Source organism: Camellia sinensis, chromosome 2 (assembly GCF_055761805.1).
Source record: "Camellia sinensis isolate YWXY chromosome 2, ASM5576180v1, whole genome shotgun sequence".
NCBI lineage: Eukaryota > Viridiplantae > Streptophyta > Magnoliopsida > Ericales > Theaceae > Camellia > Camellia sinensis.
In genome coordinates this window covers 42,440,517-42,464,611 of record NC_138962.1, presented here as the reverse complement: position 1 = coordinate 42,464,611, position 24,095 = coordinate 42,440,517, and the positions used below count along the sequence as shown (strand labels likewise).

Here is a 24,095-nt window from a genome sequence, read left to right as displayed (position 1 = left end):
CAAAAAAAATAGTTGCAATCCTGGAAAAACCACCAATCTTCTCAAAGATGTGGTCTAGAAAGCAAGATTTGCTTGAAAGCATGCTGTCCCTGTCGACGTCGTCCCCGTCACTGCTACCCAACTCCACTACCGTTGCCGCCGTACTTCGGATAACGCCAAAAGCTAGAGTTGAGAAAGAAGTACACCCACAATGGTATGGGAGAAGGCTTAAGAGAGGAGGGACTTCTTGTGAGTGTTAAAAATCCAAAAATCTACGCCAAAATCAGGGAAGAAAACTCTCAAACTCCTATTTCAGACATAAAAAGTTCAGATCTACACTCAAAAACTGTAGATCTATACTCTAGGAGTGTAGATCTACACTTTAGAAATGTAAAAGGAGTTGTCGGAGCACTGACGGAAATCTCCTAGAGAGAGAAGCTCTGCTCTCTCTCTGGAACTTTTTTTTTTTTTTTTAATAATTTGAGTTGATTATGCTACTTTGTATTGCTTGATTTGTCAAGTAATGGGAAATAATTTTTGAAAAAAAGGGGACCTCAGTGCCACCAGTGTATAGGCAAGGCAAGATGTACACAATCTTACCCAACATGATTAAGTCGTATTTATTACACATGAAGGCCTTTCTCCCTTTATGAGCAAATTGATTATGCAATAATGAGAAAGAGGGGATCAGGGTCCATTGGCTTTGATTCTTTTTGTGTCTTATCCCTTTCTCTTCAAAGTACAAGTCTTATACTTCAAGATTGGTAGAAGAATCAAGAAAATAGGATTCTTTAATTGTGAAGCTAGGACTGTGATTTCATCCAAGGAAATTCTTCCATTTTACCTGTTTCATCATGACTGACTTGAAAAATAAATCTAATTGGGCTTTTGGTTATCAAGCTAAACCATGACATAAAGAATGCTGTTAAAATCAATCACCTTTTAGAAGAATTGAATCTTCTAATATCATCTTATTTCTTTTAATTGCAGAAGCATTCTGATAAGTGTGCACACAACAGTCCTCAAGTGCATGGGGGTGGCTTTTATTTTTTGTCACCCATTTTATAAAAAAAAAAAAAAAAATGTCAATATATTTTGTCAAATTTTCATTAATTATATCAATAGACTAAAAACGACTTCATTTACAATTTGATTAAGCAATTTTGTTTTAGCTTTATCTTCTTCCAAGTTAATTACATGCATAGTGAGCTTACTTCAAGAAGTTTAAAGCTACCATGTCTAAAGTCAAGATAACAGTATCTTGATTCTTTCTACATGTAAACACCACAAAATAATATATATATTTATATATATATCACAAAAAATACTGTTCAAGGGGGCAAAAACACAGAGTACATAACTTCATAAACTGAAATGATGCAGACTTAAAAGAATGAAACAATTTATTGCATGTCTTTGCATATGAATACACACATATACATTAGTTACCTCAACTATTACAAAGTTGCAGAGCGTTGTGTATGAAATGGAAAGTAAATAAATTTAAACAAGCAAATATAATTCAATAAAAGATTGAAGAAGAAGAAGATAACGACACTTCGCCTAAGCCACTTTCCTTGCGCAACATTTGGGTATGTGGATGTTGTGAAAATTTGGCTCCTTTGGAATGGTTAAAGGCCTTTTTCCCTGTGACACTGACCTGGAAGCAGAAGAAGTAGCAGCTTTATTTGCATGGCTAATATCACTATGGCTTGGCTCTCCTGCTTTCTCGGACCTTGAAGCTGTTGATGATATTTCCTTTATCACAGTGAGTTGTTTACCACAAGCCATTGCCTTCTTCGTTGCAGCAACCCTGAAAAAGTGTATAGCTAAATCAGTCTTCTGGAGAATTTTTCATAAATCGAGGATGAGATAACACTAAACCAAGAGTAGTACTCACCCTTTGGGACTAATAAACTGTTCATGCTGTGAAGATGACTTTGTCTTTCTTAAGCTGTTTTCTGATTTTTGACTAGTAACATCCCTGCCATAGTCAAGTCTGGAGGTTATTGGTTTAGGGTTTTGTTGTGTTGATTTGGAACATCTCTGTGGGGTTATAGTAGCTATTTTTGGATATGCTTGTCCTTCTGCCATAGTCAAGTCTGGAGGTTATTGGTTTAGGGTTTTGTTGTGTTGATTTGGAACATCTCTGTGGGGTTATAGTAGCTATTTTTGGATATGCTTGTCCTTCTGAAGCTGTTCGACTCTGTTTCTGCAAATTACAAGACAAAGAATTTTTTCAGGAAATCTCAAACTTTTGAACCTTACAATAACAACAGAGAGGAATTTAGAAGTGCATAAATAAGTAAACAACTGAAAATGACGATGACTTATGGGTTCATCCTTTTGATAATTTTTCTGTAATTCATTTCCACTGCTTTCATTTGTATCATGATTGCACTTTCTTTGTTTGAGGCACTTCTCATTTCCCTGTGATCAAATGCAAAATATCTTGCTTCAGTATTATTCATTACATGATAAATACAAGGAATAATCCCCACAAGAAAATGCTCACTTGGATTTCATTCGCATGCTTTTTGTGCAAACATCTGCTTGGGAGTGTTGAGGCTACTACAATTTCCTTATGAGGAACTAGTGCTTGCATTTTCCTCTCTAAGTTTGCTTCTACAATTTCCTTATGAGGAACTAGTGCTTGCATTGTCCTCTCCAAGTTTGCTTGCTTAAGAATTCCTCTCTCCTAAAAAATCATCAGTTCTATTAGATGTGACAAGCAAGAACATATTTTTTTGTACATATTTAATTTGGGAAAGACACGGCTTACATCAGTCCTTAGCCTGAAAGGCTTGGGATTTGTGGGTTTTGGTTTCTTATACTTCACCCCTTGAGAACCAGTTTGTTAAAATCCACCTACTCTCCACCTACTTCACCCACTTAAACCTACTCCACTAAACCTAACCCACTACACCACTACCACCTCACCTACTCCACTAAACCTAACCCACTACACCACTACCACCTCCACTTCACCTACTCCTTACCTACTACACACTCACCCTCTTCTATATATAGGAATCATGAATCATTGTAATAGATATCAATATATATCAATCAATAATACATAAATTTTTACATGGTATCAGAGCAAGGTTAAGACCTTAGTATTTCTCGCTTCACCGGCGGGCGGCAACCTTGCCTTGGCCGCCCGCCGGACCTCAACCTATTCCGCTTATTTTCTACACATACCTTGACTTCTTCAACATTTTCTTACACCCCTCCTCCGCTATGTCGGCGGCGGCACCCGCATCATCGTCTAGCCTCTATCGCCATTCACCTCGCCTCTCACATATCCGTGGTTGTACTCTTACTCGTCGTCGTCGTTGGCGTTTCTGGCGCTGCTTTTCTGCTCGTCACTGCTGTTTTTTTTCCCGATTTGCTCTCTCTCTCTTAGCCATGGATTTGGGTGTGGGGTGTAGAGCTGTGGCTCTGTTGTTGGTAGCCATGTTTGCTGGCTTGAAGGTTCCAATGGCAGCAGTGTACAAGGTTGGGGACTCCGCTGGTTGAACCATCATTGGGAATATTGATTACAAGGCCTGGGCTGCTTCCAAGACGTTTCATGTTGGAGATGTCATCATTTTCGAATACAATTTTCAATGTCACGTGTTGCAAGTGCCCCACAAAGAATACCAAGCCTGCAGAAGTGTAAGACAGTAACATGCATCTTCACATACAGCTTGGGTAATGTGTAACTATCAAAAGCACAAGCTTCTTGGACATCCCTCTCTCTCTCTCTCTCCATGGACCCAACATCATCATCATGCACCCACTCTATCTCCCTCTCTCTCATCTTTTCCCACTTTCAAACCCACTTTAATCATATCTCTCCTTTCTCTTAATTTATTTCATCCACGTTCTTTCACCCTTTTCTTTTATTTTAATATATATATATATTTTATTATAATATATTTTCCCTATCCCTTGTTAGTAAGCATCACCCGTTTTCCATTATCTTATTATTATTTATTTTATATTCCACCAAAAAAAAAAAAAAAAAAAAATCACACTGCTGTTTTTCTTATCACCCATCCACAAATATTTTTCTCTATTTTCTTTATCCATTATTTTCTTTTATTTTATTTTTCTTATTAAACAAAACAACACCACAAAATAACACCAACAACATTCCACAACCTTGTCATTTTATTCATATCAGGGGATCAACCCCGATCACACTTTTACATCAAAAAAAAAAAAAAAAACCCACACAAACAAAAACAAAACTACCACACCCACAGTGGGATTTTTCTTCTCTACTCAGCCGCCGGTCTTTTCTTCTTGCCTCCGTCCTGGGTGGTCCTTGCCGGTGTTGCCTCCGTGCTTCCTAGACCACCAAGCAAGTTGCCTCCTCCCTGCTCCTCCACTACAGCATACGGTGGACCTCCAAATCGGAACATCACGGTGGCCTTCCGCTTCAGCTCCTTGTTTTCTGTCTTTAGCACACTTATCTCTGCTCGCGCATCCTTATACATGCGTTGGAGCAGAGCCAGCTGGGAGTTTAACTGTTGCACCTCATTTGTCCTACTCTGCAGCCGGTGCGACAGGTTTGTGACCGCAGTCATGGTTTCCACACATGACTTCAGAGTATACTGATTGGCCTCAATATCAGTTTGCACCGCCATTTTTTGCTCCACCGACCGCATCGGAAAGTTCAACGGAGCAAAATCAGAGGTGTTTGGTTGCGGTTCACTGGCCACCGCACCAGTTATTTCTCTTGTGGACTCGTTCAATTCTGGAAAGAGCGTGAGCAGACCACGGGAAGAGGAGGCCATATTCTGGGTAGCTGAACGGGAAGAAGAGGCCATGTTTTTTGGGTTGCTGAGTGTTTCAGCGAAATAGCAATTTCAGACTGATAATGTTCGGAAGGGGAGTGTTTCAAGATTTGCAGCTCTTAGAGGCAATCTCTCAGAAAAACGAATATCTCTCTCAGAAATGAAGAGTTTTTCAGAAGTTTTTTCCCAGGTTTTTTTTCTTCGCTTCTGCCTCAAGCACAGCCTCCGCATTGGTTTATATCGACACTGACGACGCGGCCGACACGCCACTCTGTCGCTCACGTGCCTCGCCGCGTCTCCGGCTCACCTTTTGATGGCTCGACGCTTTCTGTCGGGCACGACTTTTGATGAAGTGGGCGCGCCTTTTGAGGGCGCAACTTTTGATGGCACGTCTTTTTATGGATTGGGAACGCATTTTGATGGCACGTCTTTTTATGGATTGGGCACGCCTTTTGATGGCACACCTTTTGAAAGATTGGGCACACCTTTTGAGGGTGCGACTTTTTAAGGGTCCGACAAGACTCTGTAAACTGTCCCGACATTGATTCCGGTTAGCTCCTTCATGGGTCCGACAAGACTCTGTAAACTGTCCCGACATTGATTCCGGTTAGCTCCTTCATAGGTCCGACAAGACTCTGTAAACTGTCCCGACATTGATTCCGGTTAGTTTCTACAAGGGTCCAGCAAGACTCCGTAAACTGTCACCACACCTATCACAACATTGTCTGCTACAACGGTCTGACATGACCCCATAAACTGTCTTCTACATCGGTCTGACACCGCCATCCAGTGTCCTCTACACCGTTATGACACCACCATACAGTGTCCTCTACATGGTTATGACACCCCCATACAGTGTCCTCTACAACGTTATGACACCACCATCCAGTGTCTTCACCAATGGTCTGACACGACCATACAGTGTCTCCTATCCTCTTTTATTTTTATGTATTTTCTTGTTTTGTTACTCTCTCCAAACTCAAGTTGGTTAGTTCCTATCCCCCTTGAGTTTGCGGGGGGCTGTTAAAATCCACCTACTCTCCACCTACTTCACCCACTTAAACCTACTCCACTAAACCTAACCCACTACACCACTACCACCTCACCTACTCCACTAAACCTAACCCACTACACCACTACCACATCCACTTCACCTACTCCTTACCTACTACACACACTCACCCTCTTCTATATATAGGAATCATGAATCATTGTAATAGATATCAATATATATCAATCAATAATACATAAATTTTTACACAGTTGTATCTACAATGAGCCCTTCTTTCAATTTTTTGTCCTGTGTTTGGTTAACCTACATTAATTTCAAAAGTATAAGATAACCAAAATAATGAGATGATGGAACCATCTAATATGAAACAGAAAATTATATGTGATAAAGTTCTTGTTATTCTAGAACACGAGAAAAAGAAATAGAACCTTTTTAGTAATTTCATTTGGCTCCCGCTTGCAAAGTATTTTTCTTCCATAACTAGCCTCACACCTGTTACCATCAGAGGCCAAAGCATTTTCTTTGTCATCACTGTAAGCATTTTCTTTGTCATCGCTGTCCACAGCTTCACATTCATTTCCTATTACTCCTAAATTTTCAGATTCAGTGTTGTGGTCTTCTGGGCTTTCTCTCTTCTCCGAACTTGCTTTTGTTTTTCCTTCCTTGTCAATTCCTTCACTGCTCTCATTGCCCCCTTCAGAGTTTTCTTCAAATTTGGGGAAATCATTTTCTTCCAAACTCCCTTCTTCAGAGTTTGATGAGGTGTTCATTTCGCCTCTTGAGGCATCTGACAACACCATGTCTGAATTCTTTGTTAGTGGCACTACCTCTAAGCAAGTAACGGCTTCTTCTCGAGTAGAATTTATGGCATCCAAATTTCCTGATGTTTTATCAGTTGACAACCATTCCTCACAAGCATTTCCTTCAGTAATCCTTGAACTACCTAATACCAAGCTGTCCCTTGATTTCATGTCAATCTCCGCTTAAGTCATTTTCAACCGTTTCCTTGGGCATAGAATTGCAAGGTTTATTTCCCTTCTTGATACATCTTAAAGATTTATTTCCCTTCTCCTTGCAATTTGGAGGCCTAAACAATTCCTTGGCCTTGCTTTTGTCCTTGTAAGCACTTAGTTTTCTTCTAGAAGGATTCAAAGGCAATGATTTGTCAGGATCGCGTCTAATGTCCTTCGATGATTTGTTAGAATACCCCAATATACGCTTCCTTTGACTGGTTATCTCAAGCCTCTTCATCCCTTCACAAATCTTCTTTAAAGGAGTACGCAATTCTGATGAAGTTTTTATGCTGATGACTTTCTTTGGGGACTGGAAAACCAAAGCCTTTGCTACTGTTCTATTTTTTGGTTCTGCAATGTTTGTTGGCTTCAGGTTCTGAACACTTCGAAAGGGGTTTGGATTGAGAAGGCAATTTTTGTTCCTGGTAGTAGTTAAGTACTTGGCCGCAACTTGCTTGACCCTAGGATTTGGGGTTGAACTGAGCTTGGAAAGAGGCTTATCTTTCCCTCTTGCATCACCCATTTTCTGAGAAAATGAAGAAATCACTGCTAATCTTGATATTCTAGACTTTGAAGGTTTTGCTGGAACTGAAACTGGGCATTTCTCATTCACACTAAAAGATCAAGTAAAGGGTGTTAGTGAAAATTAAAATTACATAGACCACAGAAATAAAATGATAAAAATTCGAATTCATCCATTTAAAAGCTTTTTTTTAGTACCTAGAAGCCTTTTTGTTTAGTGCTTTGTGAAGTCGGATACTGGGACTCCTGGCTGCCATGACCTGTTTGAATCAATGTGTCAAACTCTAGATTAACCTATCAACTACACCATTTAACAAAAAGGACAACATCTAACCAACCCGAAGAACAAAGCTTTTGGATATTGCTTCAGGGTCCATTTCTTCTTCATGCTTTTGATCACATCCTGTGACGTAATTGAAGAGATAAGAGTCACACAAGGTATTAAAGATTGCTTATTTGGAAAATAGTATATGCATATCCAAGCCAATGGTTGATATTTTCAGGCTACACAGAGAACATATGGAGGTTAATTGGCACATTTTAGCTTGAAAATCCAAATTTTAGATAATGAAGGAAATGCAACAAGAAAGATCAAACATTGTAACTTTGACACATATATACCACAAGAAAAAATGGGTAATCAGACCTATCCATAAGCTTTTGGAATAATATGTGTGTGTGTGTGTCTCTCTAGATCTAGAACAGAAAAGTAAAGTTATAGCCTTTAAAAGATGCAACACCTCATTAACCAATTTCCCTCTTTCTTCAATTTTCTCGGCAATCAAATAGAGTCTACTAAATTTAAAAGATGAAAAAATAAATAAATAATATAAAAAAAGAAAGAAAGAAAGAGAGAGAGTTAAAAAATAAAAAGTCCAAGGGTGATAAGAACCAGGTTCTTGACTGTGTGTTTAGATCATGGATTTAAATAAAAATTTGGAAAGAAGAAAGGAAAAAAGAGTTAAATGTAAAATATAATCTAAATTTATCCATAATCCAACCAAAGCCTAATAGAAGCTCAAATTTGTAACCCTGGTGCAGATTGGTAAGGGAAAGTGAAAATCAAAGAAAAAGAAAGCCCATTTCTTTTAAGGAGGAGGGGGGCTGTTTGGGCTTATGGGGCCACTCCAGGTTCCGTTTTAATAATCTGAACCGTTTATTTTGTCGGGTATTTTCATTTATTTTATCCAAAAAATAAATAAATCAATCCGGTTCAATTTATTATTTTTTTATCAAAAAAATATATGGTTCATTTTTAAAAACATAATTGTCATTCATTTTTTTGCAAAAACACCATAAATTGAACAAGTAATAATTATCGGGTCGACCTAATTTTTTGTGAATGAAATACACGAAATGTCTAACAAAATGAACCATTCAAATTATTAAAATGGTATGTGATGGGCCGATTTTGGACAGAAGGGAATCCTCATATTTAGATAAAATCAGAGCTAACTAAACAAAAGAATGATTAACTAAACAAACAAACCAATCAGTAGACATGAAAGCAGAGCTGTGACATAGATTAGTACATACACACATGAATCAAAATCAAACCCTCAACAAGAAAAACACAAAGTTAAAAATAAACAAATAAACAAAATCTGGAAATTAAGTGAATGATGTGGGTGGGGATGAGGAAACAAACACGTACCGACACGCAGACAGAACCAGTAACGATCATCGGGAGTGTAGGGATCGGAGGAGGCTGTGAAGTCCACGAACTTGGCCGCTTTGATCTTCTCGTATAACTCCTCCTCCTCCTCCCCACCACCTCCATCTTCTTCAATATTGATGATCGACAATTGGGGTTTCTCCTCCATTTCTTCCGATGAGAGAGAGAGAGAGAGAGAGAGAGAGAGAGAGAGAATTTTAAACACCTGACAAAGTTCTCTGTGAGTAGCCGTTACAAGGTTCTCTCATCTTCAGAAGGAAGTTGCAGATAACAGAATCCAGGGCATATCTGTAATTTCACTTTTCCCCTTAAAGCTAAAGGTATTGATGCTTCCCCATGCTTCCCCTGTTTATTATTGCTGCCTTTTATCATTTGAAACATGAGTATGCAATTAGGGCTGTGATTTAACAATTTATGGAGTTTTAGTAGGTGTTTGGGTTTGCTTAATTGGTACTCTCTTTTTTTTTTGGTGCCTATTTTCGACTTTAGTGAATTTTAAAAAAAAAATTAAAAATTAAAAAAAGTTCAGAAATAAGCAAAAAAATATTGACTATTTTGGGTTATTTTGATTTTTCAAATTTTTTTGGAATTTCAAAAAAAAAATCAGTATGTTTGATTTGAGTTTTTTGGATTAAGTTTTTTGAAAATTGAATATTTTGGTTTTCGTGTTTTTTTTTATAATGAATATTTTTAAAATTTTAAACATTTTTTTTAAACATTTTTAGATACACCTTACTTAGATGTATCTAAAAAGTAAAAAAATTGTGAAAAAATATTTTAAAAAATTAACAAATACAAAAAATGTACTGAATTCTCTACTTTTTTTATATTTTTGGTATTTAGTGAATTTTTAAAATATTTTTTTCACAAATTTTTTACTTTTTTTGGTATATTTATGTTAGGTATGTCCAAAAATTTAAAAAATTGCTTAAAATAGTAAAAAAATTCAGTAATAACAAAAAAAAAAACACGAAAAATAAGAAAGTAGAATTTTCTGAAAAGTATTTTTGGAAAACTCTAACCAAGCAAAGTAATTATATTTTAGATTCATCTACACAAGAGTAACTAGAAAAGTAAAATATTTTGTCATAATTTTGAAAAAAGTCACTAAAAAATGACTTTTTTAGGTGTTTTCAAACAACCATTAAAATATATTTAAACTTAGTTTATTCAAAACGAGATGTAACTAATTTAAACACAAATCAAATTATAGTAGTTTATTTTTTTATATAATTCTCCTATATTCAAAATTAGGGGTGCAACTCGGGCGGGCTCAACCCGAGCAACCCGAGCCCAGCCCGAGTTTTTTTAGGGCTTGGGCAACTATATCTTGCAATCTGGACGGGCTTGGGCAAAATTTTGATGCCCGAATTGCAATTCGGGCCGGGCTTGGGCAGAACCAATGGTCAACCCGAGCAACCCGAACCCGAATTGAATTTAATATATTATATAAATTATATAATATATAATATATATATAATTTAATAAATTATATAATATATATAAATTAAGTAAAAGAGTTAGTCTTAATTTTTATTTTTTATTTATTTTTTGGTTAGTCTTCTATTAAGTAAAAGAGTTAGTCTTAATTTTTATTTTTTATTTATTTTTTGTTAGTCTTCTACCATTAGATTAGCATCTTTTATGTCTACCCTTAGATCTACCTACAGGTTTCTGGACTCGGGCAATTCGGGTAATTCGGGCAATTTGGGCAATTCGGGCTAACCCGAGCTCAAAATACAAAGCTCGGGTCGGGCTTGGGCAGCAATGCTCGGGTTCATGGTCGGGCTTGGGCGGGCTTGGGCACTGCCAAATACAATTCGGGTCGGGCTTGGACAGACCCCCAACCCGACCGAACCCGCCCGAGTTGCACCCCTATTCAAAATCATGTGGATAATTAGTTACAATTGTGAGACACAAACACTCATTGATATTCAATCTACAGACTACAATTATGTGATAAATAATAAATTGTTCAATCAATTTTTGCTTAGTTTTTTATTCAATTAAATATACATGACATAGTAAAAATAAAAAGTTTAATTTGCTTTCTTAAGTCGTCTATTGGTAACACTTTTTTTACTTTGTCTTTCAAGCTATCACACATATCACTTAAATTCTCCTAAACTATTAAATTCAACAACTGATAACTTAATGAACCATAATATGTTATTAATATACATATTAGTAGTTATAGTGGGATTCACTCATTCCATGTATTAATTTATCATTCGATCATAATACTGCGTGTTAATAATAATATAATATCACTATTACGTGTTGAATTTTGACTCCAATTTGTGGTAGTTGGAAGTCATTGCAGTACATGTGAAACGGTTTTTGCAATTCATTTTTATGCCACCAAATAGGATAGACCTCAATACAATCACCCTCTCAATTTTTAATATTGTGAAAAATAAAAAATCAAAAGTAAGTCGACAAATTTAAATTATATAATCTCAAACATACTAAAAATTACTGAAAATCATAGTCATGATTGTTGTATTTTTCAGTTAAAATTCTTTAGTAATATTACAAACTCAGACATAATTATCCAAAAATTATCTAAAATTATTATCTTATAATTCAAATTTATTCTACACAAAAACCTTATATTATACAAATTTAATCTCCATCACACAACTACTCACCTAGAAAATTCTAGGTGAATATGTCTGGTTTCAGACTTTTGCATTTCATTATGATTACAAATGAAATTGGAAACAATACTACAAAGAGTCCAACCGAGAGTTCAAGAGAGAGATCATTAGATGGACTTATGCACCCACCTCCTGAATTTTCTTTTTCTCTCTCCTTTGATGTTTCCCTCCCTGTTTTGCAATCTCGACTTGTTTTCCTCGATCAATAAAAATAAATAAATAAAAATGAAGAAAATGAAAAAATCATCAGTTCAGTAAATGAACATAATTAGTTGAGTTGGGTCTCAAGGACAAGCAACAAAGTCACTACACAAATATAGTTAGTACAGACAACAGAGATACAAATGATGAGATGAAATGCATAAAGAGGAATGTATATTCGAATTGAAATCTATGAATATGCATGAAATTTTTTTGCATAAAGACTACTCTTTAGAACAACTGTCAACCAAACTAGGTGAGTGGCAACGCCACACACTAACAAGACTTCACCCTCAGAGCTTGCAAAGCTAAAGGAAACTAACTCAATTTCATTCCATAATAATGGCAATTATGACAAAAAAAACTCAAATCAATAGTTCTTTAATCCACAATACAAGAGATAACGACAATCCACAAGTTCAGTCCAAGTGGAGCATAACATGTCAGAGCATGTCACAAAGTTTCACAACAATCCATTACACCAAATAAATTAGGGTTCTATAATTAAAATATAAACTAATGTCCCCAACAAAATAATGCAGAATAGCTTCAACACTCAGCACTCCACTCCAAGAATAAACTGCATGGCATTGTTCCTCTAGAACTGTAATACAGAAGAAGTAAGTAAGCACTTACCCAAAAAAAACCCAAAAAAAAAAGAAGTAACTATCTACCACAACTAATCATATCAAATATAAGTAAATTATGTATTTCAATAAGTAATGATTTTATATAAACCTTATAGCTGTCAAATTAGAATTCGTATCGTGAATCGAAATGACTTCATACCGAATCGCGAATCAAATTGCGAATTTTAAAGATTTAGTCACTTTTATAAATTACTTAAAAACATATATCTACACATTTAGATGTTAAATATATCTTATGAATATGAAATATTTAGACTTAAATCAATAAAAATATTATTTTGAATGATAATCACGCAGTTTAATAGGTAAGAAGTTAACAAAGATTCCTATGTAAGATCACCATCTTACCTTTTTTATTTTTTAGATATTTCTTATCAACCGTTCTTAATAAAGATAATAACCATCAATTTTCAAAATAACAATAATAAACAACAATATTGATATTTGGACAATAAGCATACAAAAGTAACAGTGAGCAAATAATAAGAAAGAATTATTTAGAATCTTTTATTTTAAATCCTAAAATATTTTAAAAGGTATAACTGACCTCACACATGTAATATTCAACTATATTGAATTTAATAAAATAACAATAGATAATTCATACTGTAACATTAATCTTAAATATCTTTAAAAGATATATTATGATTTTTTAAAGGGAAAAAAAATGGGAAGAAACGTTACAAATATATTGAGTCTGACTGAATCTGATTAGATTCTATTAAAAACTCCATGATCACTAAAATAACAACAAATCATGTATATATGTTGGTTAGTTTGGTATTAAACGTTGTTACAAGTTGTATTATGTCATTTTCACTAAAAAGATAGAGAAAAGAAGAGTGTCAGACACAATAATTTCAAAAATTGCATGAATCATAAAAAGTGAATCGAATCGTGAATCGATTGTGAATCGTGCAATTCACTAGAGATTCACTTTCAAAATAGATTCACCCATAGATTCATATCAATTTTATAAAAATGGTGGATCGAATCGTGAATCAAATTGCGACTCGTAAGATTTTGAGAAATGAAATTTGAAATCATGCAATTCAGTTGTCATTTAAGTAAAACAATTCCAATAAGGTAAATTCAATAATCATACGGTTCAAAAACTCATAGGATTCACCATTCAATGTCTCAACAAATTAAATAATACAGACAATCAAAATTCAATGGTTCAATACACAAATTCAAATTTTAGTGAGTACAGCTACATTGGCTCATGACAAGGCTGAAAATCACATTCAACTATGTGGTTAAAGCCTAAACTTAGTTGCACGAAGTGGGAGCGGGAAAGCGTGAGCTGATAGAAGTATCTTAGGTTGGGAGCGCCCCGGGGAGCGGTAATATATATATATATATATATTAATACAGATTAGAAGTTTTTTCATAAATATTTTTTTATAATACACATTAATTATTTTATTTATTTGTTATATTTTTTAAATAATATGTTATTGTTAATTTATTTTTTTATTTTTAATTGATATATATATTATAAATAAAAAAATATAACAAATAAGGAATAATAAAATATGTTAAAATAATTAATAAAAAATTGGATGATTTATTTTATAAATTTTATTAAATTTTTTTATTATATATGATTTAATTAGATTTATTATACAACAAATTATATTATTTATTATATAACGAATTATATTATAATTATATTATTTAAATATAACAAATTATATTATTTATTATACTCATTAGTTACAAACGGGAGGGGACAGATCTGATCGACGAAAGAGAGAGAGAGAGAGAGAGGAAGAAGAAGACGAAGACGACCAGATCAGAGGAGATCGAGAGAGGCAGAAGAGGAGATCAAGAGAGATGAAGACAGAGAGTGAAGAGGAGATCGTGACCAGATCAGCGGAGATCGTGACCAGATCAGAGGAGATGTAACAGAGATCGAAGGCTATCTTCGTTGACTGAATCGAAGATGTGTCTGAGAAACCCTACCATTGTTCACTGTAAGTTTCTCTAAAAAACCCTTCTTCCTCTCATTTCGACATGGAAGGCTAGGGTTTCTCTCTCTCTCTCTCTCTCTCTCTCTCTCTCTCCCCTTTACGACCCCGTCTTGGACTGAATCGCGTTTCTCTTTGCACAGAAACGCGATTCCTACACATTTCTCTCTAAGAAACACGGAATCGCGATTCTTACTCAGAATCGCCATTCTTATTCAGAATCGTCACCTAGTTGGACGATTCCTGCAACTAAGAGCCTAAAAGAAACTAGTTTATGTGCCAACACTGAACCGCATTGGCTTAGTGTACAAATCATTGTCAAACTAGAACCATGCTCCTGATAAAATTTATAAATCCACAATGAGCTTTATAAAACATTTTGATAGCAATAAAACAGTTAATCACAAATGATTTTGATAGCTTAATATTTGATCCTGATCATTTAACATAAACACAAGAAAGTATTAAAACATTTTATTTTCATAATAACAAAGTGAGGATTTCATCCACGTTTAAAACAATTTTCAAACAGATTATATACATATATAAAAAAAAATTACTGCATGTGGTGGAAGGTCACTTACTGCACTTAAATGAATCCAAAACCACAAGCCAAAGAGTTCACAAAATTCTTAGTGCAACATTAAACAAGGAATAATACATGATTATAAATAATAATAAAAAAGTACTCCCCGATGAAATTTATTAAAACTAGCTACCTCTCTCAAAAGGTATGGCCTTTGTCAATGATTGATTTGAATATAGTTTGCCAAATTTTTAATCAGACACGATATAATGATATTTACCTTGTGAAATGGAACAAACAAAGGCTGAAGAGTGGTTTTGGTGTGGGGATCATCCCATTGCAGATATTCCCACCACTCTTCATCTCCCCTAATGTGCTGACCAGGAGGTGCTGATGCATGCCCACTATTCATGTGGAAAGAAAGAGGCAGTCTCCCTAACCTGGGACAACTATGTACAAGAATATCTTGCAGAGATTCACAAACCATTATGCCCTTATATATGTTCTTCAGCATTGGTAGCTTTCCTAGTCGTAAACTCTTCAAATTTCGGAGTGTGATTATATTGCTATCATCTTGATGATGGCCCTGATATCTCATCTCTACTTCTACTATTATTTCTTCAACATTCTCACAATCAGATACGGTTAGTTCCTCAAGGTTAGGGAAGTTCTGCAACAACATGGCAGGAAAAATATTCTTGACACTGGAACATCTATAGAAGTACAACTTCTTAAGGTTAAAGGAAATGTTGTGTGGTGGAACAACTCCATCAAAGAGTACCCTAAATCTGGGTAAATCAAGAAGTCGTAATTCCTCAACAATTCCTAGTGGGATCTGGCAATCTTCTGAGAAGGATGATGATGAAAAGATGGATTCTATCCCATTACAGTATTGGAGAAGACAATTCTCAAATGACCGGCATCCCTCAAGGACAGAATATCTGATAAGCTAATGAGATCCTCGCATCTTGTAATCCCAAAGTATTCTATGTTGCTGGGAAGCACCAATGAATCAACTCCACAACCAAAAGGTTTAGAGTCAAAACTGATCGCATGAACTTCTTTCCCCACAGAGTTGTCTATATATTCAAAATTATTTCCCACTATAAGGCGGTAGTTTTCCAAGGTTTGGCATTGTTGAGATGTCACATAACTGGTAAGCTCCTGCACATTGAGAAACTGAGCACCAAGAACTTTTAATTGCGTCAAGTAGCCAAAGACCTCTTGTGCTGACACAAAAGCTCCTGACCCTTCAATTCTAAGGATTTGAAGTTGGGAGAGTCTGCATAAGTTCCAGCAAGGAAGCATATGAAGGCTTTTATTGAAGGAGAGGTCGAGATTTCTAAGATTAACCAATTCTTCCATACCTTGGGGTACTTCTCCAATCAGACTTCTATTCAGTTTGAACTCTTTTAATGCCTTCAGCTTCACCAGTGACGGCACATACTCTAAGCACACACAATTCACTAGTAAGAGCGCATGCAAATTCACCAAGTTGGAGATGGACTCTGGCAGATACTGTATGTGGGTGTTGGACAAATCCAGCATCTTAAGACGATGCATAGGTGTAAAGAAAGAATCTGAAATCTTTCTTAATGGAATATGTCCCAATAGTAAGGTTGTGAGCTGATGGCAAATGGGTGGTTTAAAAGTAAGTTCTCTTATCGTGTTATACATTAAGGAAACTGTCTCAAGTTCCTCAGACCAGTTTGCATATGGTACTCTTTCTAATCCCTCACCAGATTGTACCATGAATCTAGGACTCGTTTTTGTTATTTTGAGAGCCATATCTCTGATCAAATCATGCATCCTCACACATTCTGTCATATGTACCTTCTCACTCTCCAACAAGCAGGTATTTACGAGTTTATTCAATATAGCGTGACCGGTGTTGAACATTACTTCTATACTGTTCACCTCAGCTATTAGTCCCTCAGATATCCAATACTCTATCAGCTCTTTCCTAGGGATGATATGATCTCGTGGATACAATGCACAATACAAGAAACAGTATTGGAGCTTTTCATCTTTTAGGCGACTATAACAAAACTTTAGTAGCTCAAACACTACATTTTCAATGTCACTGATCTGTTTTGTTGAGCTTATCAATTGATTTAATGTATTTCTCCACTCATGAATGTCATTTACTCCCCGCATACTTCCGGCCAAGGTAATGATTGCAAGGGGCAGTCCCATACATTCTTTGGCAACTTTTCTTGCAATTTCTTTCACTTCAGGAATAAGCGCTGTCTGACCTTCTTCAACCTTACTCATAAATAAATTTAGCGCTTCTTCTTCTGAGAGAAGCTCCACTTTGACAGGCCTGCACTCCATTTTTTTACACACTTCAAAGAATCGTGTACTCAAAACTAGTTTACAGCCATTAGATCTGGTCGGTTCAGGAATACCCACCTTCTCCATAGGAAACGCTTCCCATAGATCATCTAAGATGAGCACATACCTCTTCTTTCGAGAAAGGATTGCGTATAATTCTGATGCTATTCTCTTTTCATCCTCGTAATCCGAAAAATCAAGATTCAGTGCCTTAGCTATGTTACTCTGTAGTTTGCTAATGTTGAATGCTTTAGATACAGTGACCCAAATAACATCATCAAAGTTACAAGTTTCATTCAAGAGTCGACTATTAATGTTCTTCATGATGGTTGTTTTGCCGACTCCCCCCATTCCGAACATACCAATTGTTCTAACCTCATCATCCATTAAGTATTCCCAAACTTTCTCAATGTTCCTTTCACTTGTGGTTTCACCAAAAGATCCCATTGTTGGTCTGGACCATCCACTAGTTGGTAGTGCATCAATCAGTAAACCATTAGCAAATCTACCCTTCACTTGCAATTCTTCCACCTCTTGAATCTTCTCCACGACAAGCTTTCTCAACCGTGCACGTGAGAAGACATACTTCCATCCAACTACTTCTTCCTCAAGTCTTTGCAAAGTTCGCACATCACCTTTTAACGTTTTCACATCTCCGAGCCAAACTTCAACTTCTTTCTTTCGTCTTTTCAATGACCGCTCTGCACTGCTCAGTTCTGTATTTATATCATCCTCTTGACAGCTCAAGTACTCTATCTTTCTTTTGAGATTTTTCATGTTTGCATCAAGGCTATTGATATTTACAACCCATTTTCCAGTTGCTTCCAACGCATTCTTCCCAATTTCAAAAATGGAACCCAAGAATTCCATGGTGTGGTCAGTTCCTGCAAATACAGAAATTGCAGAGAAAGAAAATTTCAATGTTAATTAGAAAGCAATTTGAAATTTGATTTTAAAAAACAAAAGAAAGAGAAAGAAAATAATGCTAATATATACAAATTGACTTCATATTCACCTGAAAATATTAGAATGTCAATCACTGACAAAAAGGTAATCCTATAAATAGATATTAGTAAAAATGGCCAGACATTTATGTTGTTCAAGAATTTTTCTCCCTGATGTTGTTTCTAAGCTTCAGATAGGTGGATGATTACAAACACAAACAAGAATGAGATGTATAACAGCTATAGAGTTTGAACCACTTGACACCTAAACTCACAAAACCTCTACATGGAAAGAGAAAATTCTGCCATGAAGTTGCCATATTTGGAACAAATTACATATAAATATGGTGTTCAAGCTGAAGCGGATGAGAACCAAATATGTACATGTGGAAAAATGCTTCTGCAACTTTTAAGAAATATAATTTTTCTTTAATTTAGCATTTGCTTCTATTTTATATTCTAATCATAGAAATTGGTCGCCTAGCACTACATCAGTCCACAACAGCCAAGCTTCTGGTTTGATCATGAATAGGCAGGTATCCATACTCACTTTCCTCTAAGAAATTATTTAATAAAATAAAAACAAAACAAGAAAACTATAAATTTAAAAAAAAAAATTTAAAAAAAACAAGAAAACATGGGGTGTTTTAAAAAAAAATCAAAAACAATTTGTCTGACAAATTTTTAAATCAGTTTCCATTTTCTATTTTTTAAGAAAAAATAAATTTAGAAAACTATAAAAATCACAGAAAATCAACTTTATGCTGATTTAAAGCCCAAAGATAACAAAGTTTAAGGGTGTAGAATTTGCCATCAAATTGACATACTCGATTTTCTGTCGACTTGCACCAAAACAAACCAACCAGTGTTCAATTCACCAAACAAAAGAGAAAAAACTATCAATTTTATTTTATTTTTGTCAATCACTAATAAAGTAATTACAAATATGACAAATATTACATCAGACAGACCACCAACCCAACAAAAGCTAGAAAGTCACCAAACCTAACAACCAATTACCAAGCCATGCCCAACAATCATACAACCGCATAATGGAGAGAAACAAATACTACCATAAAGTATCAAACTCCAAGGGAAAGATCATTTATACCGATACTGACAAGATCATTTTATCAGGTAATGGAGATACTCTAAACATTCCATTAGTTATGTACAACGGTCCAACAAAAATACATGTATGCATCAAAAACTCCAAGTTCAGCGGGGTAGATGCATTCAAAAAGGGCAAATTTTAGCAGATGGTGCCACTACAGTTGGTGGCGAACTCGCTTGGGGAAAATTTTATTAGTATCTCTTTGATGAATGTGGTATCGAGGTTCAGTCACACCATTAGAGTCAGCAAGAAGAGAAAATTCTATCATGAAAGAGCTACTCGAGTTGAACCCGAGACCTCCAGCCCAACAATAACTAAAAAGTCACCAAACCTAATAATCAATTACCAAGCCTAAGCCCAACAATCACTAATTGCTACATACAAGCCCGAAGAAACAAATACTATCAAACTCCTGACTTGAACCCCAGACCTCACAAAGTGAGAGTTGAACCCAACACCACATAACCACCAGACCAAAGACCCACCCTAGTTAACAAAACTATCACCCTAGAATATGAAAACTCAATCAAACAGAATGGATTCATAGATACAAAAAGAAAGGTAGGTTGTACAAATTCTATCGAAAAGCAAAGAAAAAGAATGATAATAATTATATATCTGTATATTATACCCTATGATTTAATGAAAAGTTTGAAAAATGGATGGAATACAAGCATATATAGAGAGAGATCCAGACAGGTCAACTAAAATCACTGAATCCAACTTTGAGATTTCCTCAACCGTGCCAGAGAGCTGAGATCTACGCAACCCCCTGAGATCCGCCGTGAGAGCGAGAGCCAGAGCCAGAGCCAGAGCGAAGCCGAAAAATCAGAAACAGGTAAAGGAGTCGGGGATCAATATGGTATTGTTGGGGGGTTATTCTAAGACCATCTCTGATCTCATCTTTTATCAAATAAAAATTTGATAAAAATAGTTCTTCAATAAGGATCATTTTATGTATTGACGCCTCGTTTGTCAAGTAGCCTCTTTTTACTTAAAAAGTCATTAAAAAAATTAAAAATTAATAGTTTATATTAAAAAATTAAAGATTCTTTTTTCTTTTTATTTTTTTTTGTATATTTTTTATAAAAAATCATCAAAAAATACTAATTTTTTTAAGAAAAAATTAGTCTAGGGTCCCTCTCTCACTTTTCGTAATGGAAGAGATCCACAAAATTATTTTTTGATATTTAAGGTCCTTCAACCCCAAACTCATATATCACAGAGAAATTTAAGAAGTCTCTCTCTTCTCACTCTCTGCTCTCTCTCTCCTACATCAAGCCCAAACCCTAGCTTCTTTCTTCATCCTTGTGAGCTTACTCATAGCTATCAGACCTTGTTCTTGCTCAAACACGTCTAGACCCACGAACCGTGGTCTTAACGGAGATGTGAACACAGACCAAATCAACGAGTTACTCCGAAAGCACCGAAACGGAATTGCAGCAATCGACAGGCCGACGAAGAGGACTCCGCTCTCTCTCTCTCTCTTTCTTACTGGAAACTCTCTTCTATTTCTCTCTCCCTAATCTCTCTCTACAAAGTGTGAGTTTGCTTTTTCTGTCCTTGCTCGCTTTGCCTTTGGATGTGTTTTTTCAAACTTTCCCCATTTCTCTTCCCTTAATTTTTGACTTCAACATCTCATTTTTCTCTGATATATTTTGCAATTCCGTCTCCTTATCCATCAAATTTGCCCTCAAATGTTCAATGTTGTCTTTTGATTTCTTCAGTTCCTTTTCCAGTTCATATTCTCTTTGGCTTGGTAAGCTCTTCTCAAGCTTCATATGCAACCCCTCATTCTCCTTCGAGATACCTTGCAATTTAGTTTCCTTCAAATTTCTCTGGTTGTTGAAATTTCTTTGGTAGATCTTTGGTTTGTTCAAATTTCTCTAGTAGGTCTCTAGGTTGTTCAAATTTCTCTGGAAGTTTTGTTATTGCCTTATACTATCTCCAGTTAATCATTTATCTTGTTGTGCATTTGTGTTGATGCTATGAAAGTGCTCTTGCTTATTTTGCTTTCATGGTGCTGCTACAGATGATGTAGAAAGAAGATGATGATGATGATGATGATGATGAAGGTTGCTTGCTGCTTTTTATGGTTGTGAAGAAAGATTTCAATGTCAAGTGGAATTTGATGAATGAATTCTGAGAAATTTTCAACTATACCAACTTTATTAGATTTGATTTCATTGAATTTTCAAGACCTCTTCCTCTGCAGAGAAATTTCAATTTTCTAACATCTCATTTTTCTCTGATATATTTTGCAATTCCGTCTCCTTATCCATCAAATTTGCCCTCAAATGTTCAATGTTGTCTTTTGATTTCTTCAGTTCTTTTTCCAGTTCATATTATCTCTGGCTTGGTAAGCTCTTCTCAAGCTTCATATGCAGCCCCTCATTCTCCTCCGAGATACCTTGCAATTTAGTTTCCTTCAAATTTCTCTGGTTGTTGAAATTTCTCTGGTAGATCTTTGGTTTGTTCAAATTTCTTTGGTATGTCTCTAGGTTGTTCAAATTTCTCTAGAAGTTTTGTTATTACCTCATGCTATCTCCAGTTAATCATTTATCTTGTTGTGCATTTGTGTTGATGCTATGAAAGTGCTCTTGCTTATTTTGCTTTCATGGTACTGCTACAGATGATGTAGAAAGAAGATGATGATGATGATGAAGGTTGCTTGCTGCTTTTTATGGTTGTCAAGAAAGATTTCAATGTCAAGTGGAATTTGATGAATGAATTCTGAGAAATTTTCAACTATACCAACTTTATTAGATTTGATTTCATTGAATTTCCAAGACCTCTTCCTCTGCAGAGAAATTTCAATTTCCTCTGCAGAGAAATTTCAATTTTCTAACATCTCATTTTTCTCTAATATATTTTGCAATTCCGTCTCCTTATCTATCAAATTTGCCCTCAAATGTTCAATGTTGTCTTTTGATTTCTTCAGTTCTTTTTATAGTTCATATTCTCTCTAGCTTGGTAAGCTCTTCTCAAGCTTCATATGCAGCCTCTCATTCTCCTCCGAGATACCTTGCAATTTAGTTTCCTTCAAATTTCTTTGGTTGTTGAAATTTCTTTGGTAGATCTTTGGTTTGTTCAAATTTCTCTGGTAGGTCTCTAGGTTGTTCAAATTTCTCTGGAAGTTTTGTTATTGCCTCATGCTATCTCCAGTTAATCATTTATCTTGTTGTGCATTTGTGTTGATGCTATGAAAGTGCTCTTACTTATTTTGCTTTCATGGTGCTGCTACAGATGATGTAAAAAGAAGATGATGATGATGATGAAGGTTGCTTGCTGCTTTTTATGGTTGTGAAGAAAGATTTCAATGTCAAGTGGAATTTGATGAATGAATTCTGAGAAATTTTCAACTATACCAACTTTATTAGATTTGATTTCATTGAATTTCCAAGACCTCTTCCTGTGCAGAGAAATTTCAATTTTCTCTGGGTTGAACCCAAAGAAATTATTTGGGAAGTTCATAATTTCTCTAGGTTAGAAGTAATTTTCTTTGGGAACGTTTTTAGAACCTTCTATCTGTGACACAGTGAAAGCTTTCAACAACATTTGGTGGAGGATCAAACCCACGGCAGAGAAATTTGAAATTTCTCTGGAGTCTATGAAAGGCTAAGGAAATTTCTCTGGCAGTGTCCATGAAAAGCTGAGGAGGCCAGAGAAATTCAAAATTTCTGTGGACCAATTTTCTCTGACTTGAATTTTCTCTGGACCAATTTTCTCTGGATTGATGTTGAGGGACCTTAGACATCATGAAAATATTTGATGTCCTTTATACTATAAAATCATAATATCAAGGACCTTAAAAAAAATACCCCTTTTTTAACTCATATTCTAACAAAATAATTAAAAAATTACTAAATTAACATGTTCCCAAATGAGGCCTAAATAAATAAATAAAAATGTGCTTTCATCAAATAAAATCACCGTTTATTCTCTTATTAAATTTGTAGGTGATTATTAGACTGAACATCTTTTTAAACCATTGATTTTGAGATGAATTTGATAAAAAAATTATTTTAGATAGGTGACTTGTTGAATAATTGACCGATCATTTAAATTTAATGGAAAAAATTAAAAAGTATCTTATTAAATAAAATTTTTATAAAAATTTAATGAAATATTAAAGATGCCCTGAGGTCAAACGGTTAGATCCGATTTGGTTTAGCCAGATTTTTATTTTTAAGATAAATTATAAATACATTTTTTGAAATTTATTTAAAGTATAAATTACCTTATGTGGTTTAAAAATTATAAATACTTCCTTATTATAATTTTTTATTTAACATAATTAACTAAAAAAATAAAATTTATAATTACTCTCCAATACAGTAATAAACTTATCTAAATTATTAATTGAAATATATTTCTAACATCATCAAAAATTGTTAATTAACTTCATGATTTATTAATAAAACGGACGATTTATTATGAAATTAAAAATCTCAGAAGGTGGAATATAATTTTCAAAATCATAGAAAGCAATTCTTATTTTAATTAAACCTCATGGAATGTATTTGTAATTTACCTTTTATTTATTTATTATTATTATTATTATTATTATTATTATTTGAGCACTTTTTTTTTTTATCATAATATTATTTGAACACTTGAATTGCTTGGAAACCAACTGAACTACCCTTTTGCTTTAGCCTGGATTAACGTAGAAAACGAAAGTGAATAATAAGCAATGATTCAT

General features: G+C 34.9%; 1 protein-coding gene, 1 long non-coding RNA gene and 1 pseudogene across 3 annotated transcripts in view; all 3 read right to left on the bottom strand.

Moving 5' to 3' along the window:
* Nucleotides 1–1,364: 1,364 nt before the first annotated feature.
* Nucleotides 1,365–9,384, bottom strand: LOC114284572 (uncharacterized; annotated as a pseudogene). Its single transcript, XR_014362811.1, has 10 exons — nucleotides 8,968–9,384; nucleotides 7,652–7,716; nucleotides 7,512–7,573; nucleotides 6,207–7,405; nucleotides 6,026–6,081; nucleotides 2,762–2,834; nucleotides 2,495–2,677; nucleotides 2,154–2,409; nucleotides 1,880–2,081; nucleotides 1,365–1,792 (listed from the first exon to the last, which is right to left on the bottom strand). The product of XR_014362811.1 is annotated as an uncharacterized LOC114284572 (transcript).
* On the bottom strand, nucleotides 3,860–4,152 carry LOC145819997 (uncharacterized). The gene is made up of 2 exons (XR_014360852.1): nucleotides 4,020–4,152; nucleotides 3,860–3,908 (listed from the first exon to the last, which is right to left on the bottom strand). It is a non-coding gene; the product is annotated as an uncharacterized LOC145819997 (long non-coding RNA).
* Nucleotides 9,385–12,158: 2,774 nt separating the features above from the next.
* LOC114284605 (disease resistance protein UNI) overlaps nucleotides 12,159–24,095 on the bottom strand; it is a 29,879-nt gene continuing 17,942 nt past the window's right edge. Inside the window, exons 2-3 of the mRNA XM_082914222.1 lie at nucleotides 14,730–18,216; nucleotides 12,159–13,765 (exon numbers count right to left, since the gene is read on the bottom strand). Coding sequence (XP_082770348.1) covers nucleotides 15,875–18,202 — 2,328 coding nt within the window. The 5' untranslated portion in view covers nucleotides 18,203–18,216 and the 3' untranslated portion in view covers nucleotides 12,159–13,765; nucleotides 14,730–15,874. The remainder of the gene's footprint in view (nucleotides 13,766–14,729; nucleotides 18,217–24,095) is intronic.